A 15,716-nucleotide genomic window follows, 5' to 3' on the forward strand; every position below is an offset into this window, starting at 1 on the left:
ATCTTGTTTATAATTAGAAAATAAAGTTAGAATTAAATAGATTGGAGTTTCATTTGGAAGTATTAATATACTCTGCGTGTCTTATTTATTTTTCAGGCAATTATACTCTCAGAGTTGACTGTACACCCCTTCTTTACCAATTGGTGTATAAACTGACAAAAGAGGTATATAAGTAGTTCTGTCTTAATGTTTTCTGATGAATAGTAAGTGAATAACTTGTTTTCTAAATTAGTGATACTTATTTTTAAACTGGCGACACATAGCTGATTTGTATTGATATAATAACTAAGCAGAACAAAATCTTTAATATAATATTTACTTATGTGACATAACTATGAAAATAGTAGCGCTAGTTTCTGTCCTAATAATAGTTCTTAATAATTGTATAAATTTATTTGTCATTTGACAAAATTTGTCATTTTGTCTGGCATAGACATTTTTATAGAACAGAAAGAACGCTGAGCTGGAATGGAAAAGCCTTGATTTCAAAGATTGCCTTGGCTACTCATTCATTCGTTCATTCAACAAGTGTTTATTACATTTTTACTATGTATCAGGCCCTATAAAATGAATTCTAGCAGCAGCAATGATAAAAGGAAAAGATTACTGAATCCAAATACTCTGTGATCTAGAGAGGATACAGACCTATAAATGAGGAACTATATATATTTCACTAGAGTATTGGATACTATATACAATGGAGAACAATTGTGGGACAGAGAAGCTAAAATCCTGGGGCAGCTGGGGAAGTGGGAAAACATTAGAGGATGTTTCCTGAAGAATTAATAGTTGGGCTGTAATACGGAGGGATGTGAAGGTAAGGGAGACGCTTTCTCAGCAGAGGATGCAGTACCTAAAAAAAGATGTGGAGGTATGAAAGAATGTATTTCTTGACCTGTAGGTAACTTAGTGTGACCTAAGCATAAGGTGTTGGTGAAAGGCTGGTACAAAATGGGGCATGACAAATAGGGGTTCAGAAACTTGGTGATGGAGAAATTCAAGAATCTTTAACAAGGTTGTACATTATCATATTTATTCATTTCGAAAGATTACTCTGTATCAGTGTAGTGAATAGGTTAAGCTGCAGTAAATCTAAAAGCAAAATGGAAATAATTCCACATGCTTACTTACCACACAGGAATTTTATAAATATTACTTATTGATATATAAAATACTCTGAAAACTCTAATGTACTCTAAATCTCTAAAAATTATGTAATCTGTTCATTAAATATCTGTGTACATCATTAAATAATTACCTGTTATAGGATTTAACTATAGATGTATTTCTTTCAAGTAGGTATCACGTAGATGACAATGTGAAGTAGGTATCAATTTTCTGTAGGTACTATTTCCCAATCTTCCTTAATCTTGCCCTTTCCTTTTCACTGTTAGTGTCTTTAACATCTTATTCTCCCAAATGAGAGTCCTCTCATTATTCTTATCACAACTCTCTCACTGTATTGGGTAGCTTATGTCCTTGATCCTTTCATTGGAATGTCCCATAAAAACACCTCATCTGAAAGCAAGTTGTAAAGACAATCTTTATTGGGAGAACCCTCCTCAAGGTACGCATTCATGTTCTGTCCTACAGAGGTGGCTCCTGCCTTTGATGTGAGGGATAGTAATAATTTCAGGGCCAATAAGCAGAAGTTTCATTCTATCCCCCCTTTGTACAAAGGCAGATGCTTATCTGTGGCCATACAAAAACCCAGTAGAAAAAGGAGACTTTTATCCTCCTAAACTGTTTATTACAATTTTATCAACCCCTAGTGTGTGTTGGCACGGTCAAACCATGCTGGGGAGTGTGGTGGAGAGGGCTGAGCTTGGAGAGAAGGGAACCTACCTGCCTGATAGAAGCAGGAAATGGACAAGGTGTTGAAATAATGGGGGAGAACCAGCAATTATGACAGTGCATATAGCTGAAACAGAAAATTCTGATCTTAGCTGTACAGGCCATAGGGACACAGTTCTGGCTGGTGCTAGACCTGGATGGTATGATTCCGGAAAATGAAGAGGATTTTGCAGGGAATTCAGTTCAAGCAGTTTGTAGGAACTGGAGCAGGATCTCAGCTGGTGCAAATTGGCAGAAGCAGAGTACAGAGTAGAACCCAGTCATTTGGCTGGAAATGAGCAGAACATCCCTGAAGCTCCCACAGGCTGGTGGGAAGGGGGTGTCTCTGTGGAGTGCTGAGACTGTTTTTAAGCTGAGGACCTCGTATGCTATGATGAGGGAATAACCAACTCTGTGTAAAGGCCTGAGAAGATATCAGAGAAGATATTGTTTGGATTAAGATGGGTACCAGTATCCCCATTTCCACATGTGGGAAACTAGGGTTTAAAGAAAGGAAGCAATACACCAAAAGTTATAATGCTTTCAGCATTTCATAAGTAGTGTCTGTCTTTGGTCCGTTTTTGAACAAAGCAGAGCTGTAAACCAACAAACAAAATGCAGCCAATATGTATGATGATTTTTCTTCTACCACATGCTTCTGCTTTTCTTAGAGTGGAGAAAGAAAAGGAAAGTATAAGTTTGTAAGTATATGTTTAATGAGGGTAATAAAAAATGTTTATGTATATACATAAGTTCTTAAAATTCCCAGCTAGAAACCTGAGGTTATGTAGTTTTTAAAAAACCCATCAAATTCCAACATTGTTTAAACACAGACTTTCTAAAATAACAGTTCCTCCTCACCCCACCTGCCCTACAAAACCAGGACTCATATTGACAATTTCAAGCTCAGCTTCTTAATGTCTGTCTCCTGCCCTAAGGCCTCCCTGTAGGTCATCTTGGACAAAAGCAATTTACTAAAGTAAATATTATATATATAAAGTTTTCTCCCAGTGACTTCCCACTGAAAGAAATCTAAGCTGCCCAACATTGAACTGATGACACTTGTTAAAAATCTGAAATGCTATTGAAAAGTTTACCAGCATAAGCAAGAAATTTTTTCCTAAGGACATGGCAAAATTACAAGTAAGTGGGAATTATAAATGAACAAGAATTTGGGCTGGATTTTTTTCTTGCAATTTGCAAAAACATATTTTTCTGTAAAGAATATGATACACAAATGTTCACATAGATAAACGTAGAAGTCGATATTAACTAACATGTGGTTTTATATTGGAGTAAATTTAGTTGTTCTACCTCTTATTCCCAATATTTGATTTATCTTTCCAGATCTCCAGCCCGGATGATGGTTTTGAGAGTAAATCTCTTTATGAAAGCTGGTTAGAAAAGGACCCTTCATCTGAAAATAAAACTTTGCCTAGGTAAATTACTTGTATGTACGTTTTCTACCACACGATCAGTTGAGTTCCCCTTTGCCCCTTGTTTCTCCAGACAGGCAATTCTCATATGTCTCAACAATTTGAGAGTATTTTTGCAAATTTATAGTAAAAAATTATTAGCCATATTATTTTGCATTCTTGCATAAAATTACATTAAGATATGTATTAAATACATACATTAATTAATAAATACAATTCAAATGAAGTAGAAAAATGAATGATGGATTATTTCTTTCTAAATTTATTAAGGTGCATTATCAGTAACTACCAAGTTATGTCTTTACCTTTAATTAGTTTAGATTTTATGTAAGAATTAACTTTTATTCTCATTTATACAATAGCAGCTTTCTTGTATTTATTTTATATTTATATTTGTTTTCTACTCCTATACTATTTCTAAAACCAGCTGGTGGTAGCAATTTATAGCTTCATTCCATATTGCAAATAAATCTTGTGAAAGTTTAAATGTATCTCCACTATGCTTTTTTTCTTATTACAGGAATTTTAAAAAAAATATTTATTTATTTATTTTATTTTGGGCTGCGTTGGGTCTTAGTTGCAGCACGTGGGATCTTTCGTCGTGGTGCGCAGGCTTCTCTCTCTAGTTGTGGCGTGCAAGCTCCAGAGCGGGTGGGCTCTGTAGTTGTGGCATGTGAGCTCTCTAGTTGTGGCTCACATGCTCAGTAGTTGTGGCGCAGGGACTGAATTGCTCTGCAGCATGTGGGATCTTAGTACCCTGACCAGGGATGCAACCCACATCCCCTGCATTGGAAGGCGGATTCTTTTTTTTTTTTTTTTTTTTGCGGAACGCGGGCCTCTCACTGTTGTGGCCTCTCCCATTGCGGAGCACAGGCTCCGGACACGCAGGCTCAGCGGCCATGGCTCACGGGCCTAGCCGCTCCACGGCATGTGGGATCTTCCCGGACCGGGGCACGAACCCGTGTCCCCTGCATCGGCAGGCAGACTCTCAACCACTGCGCCACCAGGGAAGCCCCTCCACTATGTTTTAAATGCTTATTCAAAAAAACACTAGAGTAGAAAAAAAGATTTAGAAAACGTCCCAAGTTCTCAATCTCAAAAACATGTCTAATAGTTTGGAAGTATATAGTTAGGTTCTTAATGCATATGTAATTTTATATTCTGTTTTACTGACTTATTTTTGAACGAAAATCTTCTATGACATTACATTTTTTTAAAAAGTTTTTATTTATTTATTTAGTTTTGGTTGCATTGGGTCTTCATTGCTGCGTGCGGGCTTTCTCTAGTTGCAGCAAGTGGGGGCTACTCTTCGTTGTGGTGCGTGGGCTTCTCATTGCGGTGGCTTCTCGTTGCGGAGCCTGGGCTCTAGGTGCACAGGCTTCAGTAGCTGTGGCACGAGGCCTCGGTAGTTGTGGCTCGAGGGCTCTAAAGCGCAGGCTCAGTAGTTGTGGCTCACGAGCTTAGTTGCTGTGCGGCATGTGGGATCTTCCCGGACCAGGGATCGAACCTGTGTCACCTGCACTGGCAGGAGGATTCCCAACCACTGTACCACCAGGGAAATCCCATCATTACATTTTATATGTATATATGTATATATTATTTATATATATGTATGTATGTAGTGGCTTCTTAATTATATGCAAAGCAATATATTATAATTAGATTTATTTCTGAAATAAACTAAGGCACTTTTAGAGTCTTCATGATCTTAAATGTAGACTTTCTCATGGCAGTTTTCTTACTAGACTATAGTCCTCTAAGGGCAGAGACTGTATCTTATTTGTTTTTCCCTCAAAACAAATACCATAAACGCGGAAGATATCCTAGTTACCAGGCTGCCGTATTTAGTGTCACTGCCCGACTCTGGTTTCAATCAGCTCAGATTTATAGGTTTACACACATATGAATAGGTGTGGTGGTATACCTTTTCTTAAGTTTTATAAACGTGCCATACAACTCCTTGCAGTTCTTGGGGCAGTTTCATGGTGCCATCTATTTAATTTTATATTATTTATTTATGCATTGATTTCTTCGTGTGCGTGTATGTGTATCATATTTTACATTTAGAATCAACAAGCTGGGATCTGGAAGTGATTTTGAAGCTTATTTTCAGAGACTTGGAATTGCTTCAGGAAGAGTCCGGTACACTAAGAATAGGGTAAGCCATTTTATTATTTTGGATACAGAGCACTTCATCCACATTCTCTTTGTTAGGAATTCTGTCATTTAGTTGTTGGGTACCAGGCACCGAGTGGACATGTGGCCTGGGAAGAATTGCAGGGATAGAGATAGCCTGTAGGTCCCTTTGTAGATGGACTAGGAAATCATTTGTGTTATTTTGTGAATGTTCACTGCCAGGGTTATTCAGTGAAGTGGTAGTTGATAGAGTAATGCCAGGTACTTAGCTGGTTATCACTACCGAGGGGTTTGCATCCTTTTCCTGATGTGGGCTTTGTTGGAAAATCTAATTCTTCTTTTCTGATCTGCATTGCCTGCATTGCACCATTGCCACTCAAACACATTGATGATATGTGAGTACACGGGTTTTGAACCTATACCGTGTTTGTTTGTTATAAATTATGTCATAAACCAAACTGAAGATTACATCAGTAAACTCAAATTTGTCACAGATTTTAATAATTTTCTAATCATAATTGCAGTATGCCAACATCTTGCTTGTCTAGAATACATATCCCTTGCAAATTTGACTATCCAGTATACAACTAACAGAGAAGTAAGCAAAAACAGCTTCAGAATAACCCATAATAAATACATAAATCTGTATACTAATACTCATTACACTTCATACATAAAAGATGCGCTTTACCTCTGTCAAATCTTCTTCACTTTTATACTGTCATCATTCTGAACAAAGTTTTCTAGTTTCTAAGACAATGCAGATTTAAAGCAGAATATCAGATAGAGGGAGAGAGACTGATACAGGGATGCCTTTTAGTGATATTAAAAGCAATAAGAATGATAGCTTTATGGCAAAGTAGCAGATAGGTAAAAACTAAAGTTAGGAAAGGCAGACCTAAGAAGTAAAAAATATTTATGTGGAGTACCACCCTGTAACAATTTATGTTTATAATGGTAACCCTTAATTTTGTAACAAAGGTTAAATGGCATGTGGTTATATACTGTTTGGGAAGGGAGGGAAGGGGCTGAAATGTTGACCTTTAAACAACAGGGGTGCCAACCCTCCCAGCAGTTGAAAACCCACACATAGCTTTACATTCAGGATCGTGTAGTTCTGTAGTACATATTTATTGAAAAAATATTAATGTATAAGTTGAACCCCTGTAGTTCAAACTTGTTAAAGTGTCAGCTGAATAATCCTTCAGCTATAACAATACTTAGCTGCTCAGAACCTTTCATTCTCAATCAGTTGATAGATAATTTTAAACTGTGCTGGTATGCAATTTGAGCATGTACTCCTTAATTTAATTGTCAGCAAAGCAATAGGGAAAAGTTTCAGGAAGCAGTGTTTTGAACAAAGATTATATGAATTATAAAATGAATAATGGTAAAATTTTAAATTGGTGAAAATTTGGTAGTGGGGTTTTAGTTAATTAGACTTAATTTTTTCACTCGTGATAAAACTCAGGGTGCCATATGGTTATGTTTTTTAATACAATCGTTTTATGATTCCATAAAATATTATAATGTGAATATTTAATGTTTGTATATACTCGGTCCCCCCCACCTTTTTTTTTTCAGAAAACAGATAATTACAGCAGCTATCCAATGTACCATACAATTTATGAGACATTTGAATTGGTAGAGAATTTTTATGACCCCACGTTTAAAAAACAGCTTGCTGTAGCTCAGTTACGAGGAGCACTGGTTTATGAGCTTGCAGACTCTAAAATCATTCCTTTCAACATTCAAGACTATGCAAAATCTTTGGAAAACTATGCAACAGGTATCTACAGCTTATCCAAGAAATATGACCAACAATTAAGAGACCATCAAGTATCATTTGGTAAGAAATGGCTGGACAGATATTTTATAATCATCAAGTTAGAGTTTTAAGATATCACCTCCTATTGTCATCCACGCATACCATTTCGTCCTAGAATTTATCCCTGCCTCATTTCTTAATCCTGACTTATAGAAAAAAAACTTTAAACACCTATTAAAGAATGTGATTTAGTTTGATATTTGTAGGATGAATCCATTTTGCTAAGTGCTACAAACATTGGGTTGGTAAATATTTTCCCCATATTGCTGCCTTTAAAAATGTTTTGTTATAAGAACAATACTATTAAAATGTAACAATATTACACAAAGATTGGAAAGTAGAGAAAGCCACCACTTCTACTACATATATGTAGTATTACGTTATTATCACTATTACTGCAGCATTTACCTATTAATGTTTTTCTACATGGAGGATTTTTTACATGGTTTTCAGCATTCTTTCCTTTTATATCTGGCCATTTTGTGGTTGCTGTTCCACATCATGTATCTCCTGCAAAGCAGAAGTGAAATGTGGTGTAGTGTAGTGTAGCAGCATTAAGCATTGGGTCTGGAAGCAGTTTCCTGTTTCAAATCCTGGCTCTAATATTTAGGCATTGTGTGACCTTGAGAAAGTTACTTAACCCCCTATGTGTCAGTTTTATTATGAGTGAAATAGTAAAGTAAAATGTTTCCAAGATTGCTGTGGAGATTCCATTTGGTTGGTGTGTGGAAACAATGGCGACTGTCACTTAGTGCTCATAATGTTAGCTATTATTACTGTTTTATTGCAACCATTTTCTTTTATTATTCTGGGAGTACATATTCTTAGTATATATCAAAGTTAGCAAATATGTACTGAGTGTCTACTGTGTACCAAGTGCTGTGTTATTTCCTGGGAGATATAAAGAAGATTAAGAAATAGTCATTGTGTTCAAAGAGCTTAAATTCTCATGGGGAAGGAGAAGACAAAATGCAGGGGAAAATCTATTAAAGGGGTGCACAGAGGGTACTATAGGGGTGCTGAGAATGAGTAGCGGGTAGTCAGTAAAGTGAGACATATGGACATATGGCATGAACATATATACACTACCAAACGTAAGGTAGATAGCTAGTGGGAAGCAGCCGCATAGCACAGGGAGATCAGCTCAGTGCTTTGTGACCACCTGGAGGGGTGGGATAGGGAGGGTGGGAGGGAGGGAGACGCAAGAGGGAAGAGATATGGGAACATATGTATATGTAGAACTGATTCACTTTGTTATAAAGGCAGAAACTAACACACGATTGTAAAGCAATTATACCCCAATAAAGATGTTAAAAAAAAAAAAAGTAACCTTCAGAAAGTTACGACGAGCAGCAGGCACTAAGATCTAGAAACTGAAGCAAAGAAAATTTAGAAAATTGTGCTTAGATCTATATGAATTGTCCCAATAAGTAAGTATTGAATGAATAAATAAATGAATGCTGGGTTTCTGATAAATTGAGTTAAAAGGATTTTTATGTCTTAAACTCTTGAAATTTGTTATTTCCTTAAGAACCAATTTTGCCATTTTCAATTTGATACATTATTTCTTTGTTACAATATTTTCTAATAATTTCCATGGATCTGAAAGAAAACTCAGTAGAAAAATAGTTTCAACATCTATTTAGTCACAGCAGTCTGGAATGGGGCGGGGTTGGAAAATGAACCTTTGAAATATGAAGCACTCATGCTTACTAATCCCCCTTCTACTTTTCTATTTTTTTTAAAAAGATTCCTTATTTTCTGCTGTGAAAAACTTCTCAAAGTCTGCTTCCGATTTTCATAGAAGACTTTCACAAGTTGATCTGAATAAGTAAGTTTCAAATGTAAAGCTCCCTACTGTTTTGAAAAGCAGTCTGGTTACTGGAATGAACTGTGTACACTTATAGAAGCATTCAACTCTGAATCATTGCTACTCAAATCATGGTGTGCCAGCCAGTAGCATCAACATCACCTGGGAGCTTGTTAGAAAGGCAGAATATCAGACCCCATCCAAGACCTGCTTTATGAGAATTCTGCACTTTAACAAGACTCTCCAGGTAGTTTGTATTCACATTAAAGTTTGAGGGGCATAGCTGTTGAATGATAGACTAAAAACTCATCCCATGGCAAGGGCCAGGGAGACATGTCTTCAGAAGTTTGCATGATAAGAATTCTGACTATTTCTGGTAATTCAACATTCTACGGGTTTAAGTGCATTTGTAGCATATTTTACTACAGTCACAATATTCCTGTGAATGGTGTAGAAGTTCTTTCTTTACTAATACTTTTTTTGCGTTTCATTTAACCTCGTGCCGTTGTTAGGTTGAAAAATAATTTGAAAGTTATACTCAAAGCATTATTTAACAAGCATAATTTGTTCCACCTTACAGTCCATGTCACATTTCTTAATTTTTTTCAGATTTATCAGAATAAGCTTTCCCACCTCCCATCCGGGCAGAAAGCTGTATCAGTCACTGTGAGGGGCCTCTCGCCCTGGGGCTGTAGGACAGCCTAGGGAACTTTTGCAGCACCCCAAAAGAGAGTTGGCAGATTCCAAGTGTGGAAGGGACTCCCTGCCCACTAGGAGCAGCTGTCTCCCTCCTTGCAGACTCCTGCAACTTCCCTTTATTCTGTCTTGTTTAGCCTTTACTCTGCTCCTTTCTTCCACAGTAGAATTAACTGGTTTATCAAGAACAACTTGGTAGTCCACCCTGTCTACCTTTGCAGGAGGCCTGGCTCTCCTCCTACAAAGAATTTAAAATGTCTTTCACTTCTTTCTGGTCTGTGATCTTGAAAAACAAAACAAACCATTTCCCAATCAGTCTCTCTGCTTATTATAAATAATAGAAAAATGCCCCTGCTGTTACATGTAGCTTACCATATGAGCCTTACTGTGTGTTTTATATGCATTTTCTTTAAAAAATCTATGAGTTTAGAAGGTTATTTCCTCATGCCTTATCCTTATTTAATATTTTAAAATGTGGCTGCATGGTAAGGGTTTTAATTATCTATTTCTTATTCTCAAAGCCCCACTGCAGTGAGAATTATGAATGACCAACTGATGTTCCTGGAAAGGGCATTCATCGATCCCCTTGGTTTACCAGGGAGGCCATTCTATAGGTAAGGAGGCAACAGCTGTTCCACTAAAGGACACCAAATATGTCACTGTGACCAAAACCAGCACACCCAAGGTGTGCTTCAAACTCCTGCTATCAGACAAGTGGAAAGTGGATATGTATAGTGAAGGAAATATGGGTGAGATTCTGCATAACAGTATAATTTGTACTATCAGAAAAGTTAATTTCATATCGTGTATTGCTTTGCTGCAGATGTAAACGGCAGATGATAGTTGAAAAAGAACTCTTGTAACAAAATCGAAAAGACACAGCATCTTAAAGGGGATCTGAGAGCTCATGTAGTTCAATTTTCTACATGAATCTTTTCTGTAGGATCTCAGAAAAGTAGTTATCCAGCCACTGTTTGAATCTTCCAGTGAATGGAAGCTTACTACCACATGAGGAAGTTCGTTCTGTTTTAGGAAAGTTCTACTTAATAGAAAGTTTTTTTCATAAAGATATATTTCCCTGTAATTTTCTCCCTCTGACCCTGTTCTGCTCTCCAAAGTCAAAAAGAATTAGTCTAGATCTATTTCCATATAACATTTCAGGTTTTTGAAGATGGATGCCATAGTTTCCCCTAAAGAAATATCGTTGTTTTTTTTTTTTATCTCTATCTCAGGTTTTCTTTCAGTATCTTGGCTGCTTTTGGATAGCCTCCAGTTTTTTTTGAGGTACATTTTAAGCCGTGGTTTCTTGGTAAAAATTAGAAAGGTCCTAGCATTTAGAGTCAGAAAATCTGTGTTCTAGTTCACTTGCACATGTGTGATTTAGAGCAAGTCATATCTAGGGTTTGCTCATCTGAATTAGGATGGTGATAATTGCTATTTTACAAGGCTGTTTATCATCAAATGACATATACAAAAGATATTTCTATGTTACCTTTCTCATAAATATTAGTAATAATTTAACTGATTACAAGCCCAGGCATTTAGAGCCCAGCTCTGCCAAATACTAAATGTGACCTGGGCAAATTTACTTCTCTAAGACTCAGGTTCCTCAGCTGTAGATGGAGATTACAGTGCTTTTACCCCATAGGTCTGTAGGTTTAAGGCATGCAGAAGATTCAGCTCAGAGGGGGTATACCCAGTAAATGGCTGCTATTTTTATAATAGTTTACATAATGTAAGGATAAATGTTTATCAATACAAATGAAATAGCAGCCATCAGTTATTTACATAAATCAAAGGTTGAAAGCTAATCTACACGTTAATGCTCTCTTGCCTATCATTAGTCCATCTTTATATATTTTTTTATTTTTTAAAGTTTTTTTTTTTTAATGTTTTTTTGGATGCATTGGGTCTTAGTTGCGGCACGCAGGATCTTTTGTTACAGTGCACAGGCTCTTCGTTGCAGTGCGTTGGCTTCTCTCTACTTGTGGCGCATGGGCTCCAGAGCTCACGGGCTCAGTAGTTGAGGTGTGGGCTTAGTTGCCCCGTGGCAATGTGGGATCATAGTTCCCCGACCAGGGACCGAACCGGCGTCCCCTGCATTGGAGGATGGATTCTTAACCACTGGACCACCAGGGAAGTCCTTATTTTTTAATTTATATGATTTATAAGCAAACATCTCTTTTTCAAATTCAGGCTCTATACAATTATATAGAATAAAAAGGGACAGTGCTAACACATGGACATTTCTATTATTTCCTTCAGGGAAAATCAGTGATGAGTTTGATGTTAAATTTTGAATGCAGTTATGTACACATGTATAGTTATTTATTTATTCATTTCTGTTTACATAAATGGGACCATATATCACTTTGCAACTGCTTTTGGTAAAAATTTATCTCAGAGATCTATGTCAATATATACAACTTTTTTACTTATTTATTCCTTTGGCTGTGTCAGGTCTTTGTTGCTGCAAGCGGGCTTTTCTCTAGTTGCAGCGAGCGGGGGCTACTCTTTGTTGTGGTGCGTGGATTTGTTGTGGAGCACAGGCTCTAGGCGTGCTGGCTTCAGTAGCTGTGGCTCACGGGCTCAGTAGTTGTGGCTCACGGGCTCTAGAGTGTGGGCTCAGTACTTGTGGCACATGGGCTTAGTTGCTCCAAAGCATGTGGGATCTTCCCAGACCAGGGCACAAACCCGTGTCCCCTGCATTGGCAGGCGGATTCTTAACCACTGCGCCACCAGAGAAGCCCAATATATATAATTTTAGCTCTTCTCATCTGCTGCATAGTGTTCCACTGTATGGCTTTCATGTGTAATTTTTTTAGTCCTTATTGAGTTTTTAATTAGATTTTGCCCCCCAATTATTTAGTATTATGAAAAGTACTGCTATAAAATGTCCCTGAGCCCTACTTGAACATTTGTTTTAATCTCTCTATAATCAGTACCTGAGATTTCAGGGTCAAAGGGTAAACACACTTTTTGGAACTATTAATTGAACATGAAGACTATATTCTAAAGCCAGGGAGAGGTGGTTCAAGATGACAATGTAGGAAGATACCGAACTCACCTCTCCCAGACATACCAAATCTACAGCTACAGATGGGACAGTTGTCCTCTGAAAAAGACCTGACGATTAGCCGAGCAACTCCTTCAAATCAGGCAAAGGAGAAAAAGGCCACGTGGATGTGGGTAGGTAAGGCTGAGGCCCAATCTTGCCACCAAGCCCACTCCTGGGGCAGCAGCCCACAGCAAAGGGTTTGTACCCAAATCAGCCACCTCAACTTTTAGGCCCTGTGCCTGAGAGGTAAGCCTCCCAAACATCTGGCTTTGAGAACCAACAAAGCTGCTGCATCCCGAAGACCAAAGGGATGTACAGAACTGAGAAACTGCTCAGGCTGAAAGGACTGGCTGGAACTCATCTGCACAGGGCCCAGCACAGGAGCAGTCCTTAAAAGCACCCAGATTTAATGTGAAAGAGATTCACTTGCTGATCTTAAAGCACCGGCTGGAGGGACAGGGGCCTGGTGGGATACTCTCCGAGATGGGGGCCGGTGGGTGCCGATTTCCACTCTTCCTCTGCCTTGCTAAAGCTCGTGGGCACTATCTTTCTTTCCCTCCTCTTCCCTGAAGGTGATGATCGTTACGCATTCCCTCTGCTGATCTCCAGAGCACCAGTATCTCTGGAGCGGAGCTTTTATTTGCAGCTGGTACTCTGCCTTTTGCATCTGGTGTCCTGGTTTTTGTAGCTGTCGCCAGGAGACACTCCTTGATTGCTTGGCGCGGGGTAGCGGGTGGGAGGGCTTGCATTCCTGCATCCCATGAGGCTGTAACAACTGGAGAGACAGTCTTGGCAGACTACCATCCCCAAGGTACGAGCAGACTGAAAACACCCCCAGTCTTTCTGAGAAAGAGGCTCATTTGCTTGTCCAGGAGCTTTGGCCTGAGGGGAGGGCTTTCGTTCCGGCGCACTTCTAAAAGCCCACGGAGTGCTCTCTTGAGGAATGGAGGCTGGTGGAAGCACTCTTTGCGCTCTCCCTCTGCCTCACTCCAGCTTGACCTTCTCTCTCAGAAGGGAGCTTATACCCTTTTCTGGCACCCTGATTTTTGAAGCTGCTGCCGGGGATACCTCTACATTGCCTGGCTCTGGTGACCAGAGGGGATTATGCTTGCGGGTGTCATAGGAATAGATATTAAACAGCTACCACTGTCAGGCACAGCAAGAGAGAGGCAGCAGAACCAAGGGCTGTCTTCCAGGGAAAGAAGCCTATAAGCTTATAATCACAGCTGCAGGCCGAGAGGCAGGATTCTGATTAAACACATTACCCATCTAAGGGCTGACTGTAAACTGTACCAGAGACCTAGGAGGGCAGGTGCTGTCTTCATGCTCTCCCTTTGCCACGCTCCAGAGAACGAGCATCTCTCAGGGGAACTCTTACACGTTTGATGCCTCAGCTTTTGTGGCTGCTGCCCAGGGGATACCCCTTCATCCCCTGCCTCTGGCGGCCAGGTGGTATTGCTTTCCTGGGTCCCACAGGGTTACAACGATCCGAGAGTCAGTGCGTGGGAGGCTGCCACCTTCAGGTCACTGCACAGATAGCAGGCGGAAACACCCCCCAACCTTTCCGTAGAAGAGGCCTATTTGCCTGTCCTGGAGCTTCAGCCTGAGGGGCAGCCTTCACGCTTGGCACACAGCTAGAGGCCTGTGGAGCTCCTCTCAGAGAACACAGGCCGGGGAACGCCGTCTACGTTCTCCCTCTGCTCTGCTACAGCTTGCTAGTATATACCAGAAAGGAGCCCCGAGTTTTGACTGCTACCCAGGGGACACCTTCCTATGACCTGGCTCTAGTGGCCACCAGACCTACTCTCGTGTTCCACAGGATGGTATACATTTGCATACTTTAAAAGCTGCTGCCTGAGGGCCTGGCTTCCAATCATCCTGAATCTAAGTGCTGCCTGAGATATTCCCCTTTGGTACACTGACAGGTCTTGGCACACACTCAGCTGTTGGGAGCTATTAAAAATAGGTGGCTTGGAGAATCCCAGAGGTTTGAGAGACAACCAAGAGCTAGGGAAAGGTTGGACAGTAAGGTTCATCACATGAGGCTACGCCATCAAGACTGCTGGTTTCTACGCATTAGATGCAAGAGCCACCTCTTCCAGAGAGTCAAGCAAAATGCGGAAACACGGGAATATGTTACAAACAAAGAAAAAAAGACAAAACCCCAGGAGAAAAACAGTTAAACAAATATAAGTAATCTACCTGATAAAGTGTTCAAAGTAGTGGTCATCAAAGAGGCTACTGAATGTGAGAGAAGAATGGATGAACACAGCGAAAACTCTGAGAAACTTGTAGAAAATATAAGAGAGTACCAAATAGAAGTCATGGTGTTAAAGAAAGAATACAATAACTGAACTGAAAAATACACTAGGGTGGTTCACTAGCAGACTAAAAGAAGCAGAAGAATCAGTGACCTAGAACACAGGTGGTGGAACTCACACAAACAGAGCAACAAAAAGCAAAAAGGATTTTTAAAAGTGATGACAGCTTAAGGGACCTCTGGGACAACATCAAGTGAAACAATATTTATGTTATAGAGGTCCCAAAAGAAAAGAGAAGGGGGCTGAAAACTTCCCCAACATGGGGAAACACCCAGATCCTGGAAGCTGAGACAATTCCAAATAAGATGAACCAAAAGATACCCATCTAAGACAAATTATAATTAAAATGGCAAGGAAGGTAGAAATAAGGAGAGAATCTTAAAAGCAGCAAGAGAAAAACAACTTATGAACAAGAGAATCCTCTTGAGACCATTAGCAGATATTCCAGGAGAAATTTTTCAGGCCAGAAGGGAGTGGCATGATGTATTCAAAGTGCTGAAAGAAGAAAATTCCCAACCAAAGTGAATAAAAACCATATAATCATCTCAATAGAGAAAAAACATTTGGCGAAATTCAACATAAACTTATAATAAAAAGT

At 39.2% G+C, this 15,716-nt stretch overlaps 1 protein-coding gene across 4 annotated transcripts in view; it reads left to right on the plus strand.

The window, feature by feature from the left end:
* NAALAD2 (N-acetylated alpha-linked acidic dipeptidase 2) overlaps positions 1-15,716 on the plus strand; it is a 62,834-nt gene that overhangs the window by 34,901 nt on the left and 12,217 nt on the right. For all 4 annotated transcript variants that reach the window (XR_013829576.1, XM_079930594.1, XM_079930595.1 and 1 more), the window contains exons 13-18: positions 97-164; positions 3,181-3,272; positions 5,337-5,427; positions 6,990-7,254; positions 8,983-9,064; positions 10,261-10,353. Coding sequence is in view for 3 of the 4 variants with exons in the window: in XM_079930594.1 (XP_079786720.1) it covers positions 97-164; positions 3,181-3,272; positions 5,337-5,427; positions 6,990-7,254; positions 8,983-9,064; positions 10,261-10,353 (691 nt within the window). In the remaining variant the exon portion in view is untranslated. The remainder of the gene's footprint in view (positions 1-96; positions 165-3,180; positions 3,273-5,336; positions 5,428-6,989; positions 7,255-8,982; positions 9,065-10,260; positions 10,354-15,716) is intronic.

This window comes from Stenella coeruleoalba (genome assembly GCF_951394435.1).
Source record: "Stenella coeruleoalba genome assembly, chromosome: 8".
Lineage (NCBI taxonomy): Eukaryota > Metazoa > Chordata > Mammalia > Artiodactyla > Delphinidae > Stenella > Stenella coeruleoalba.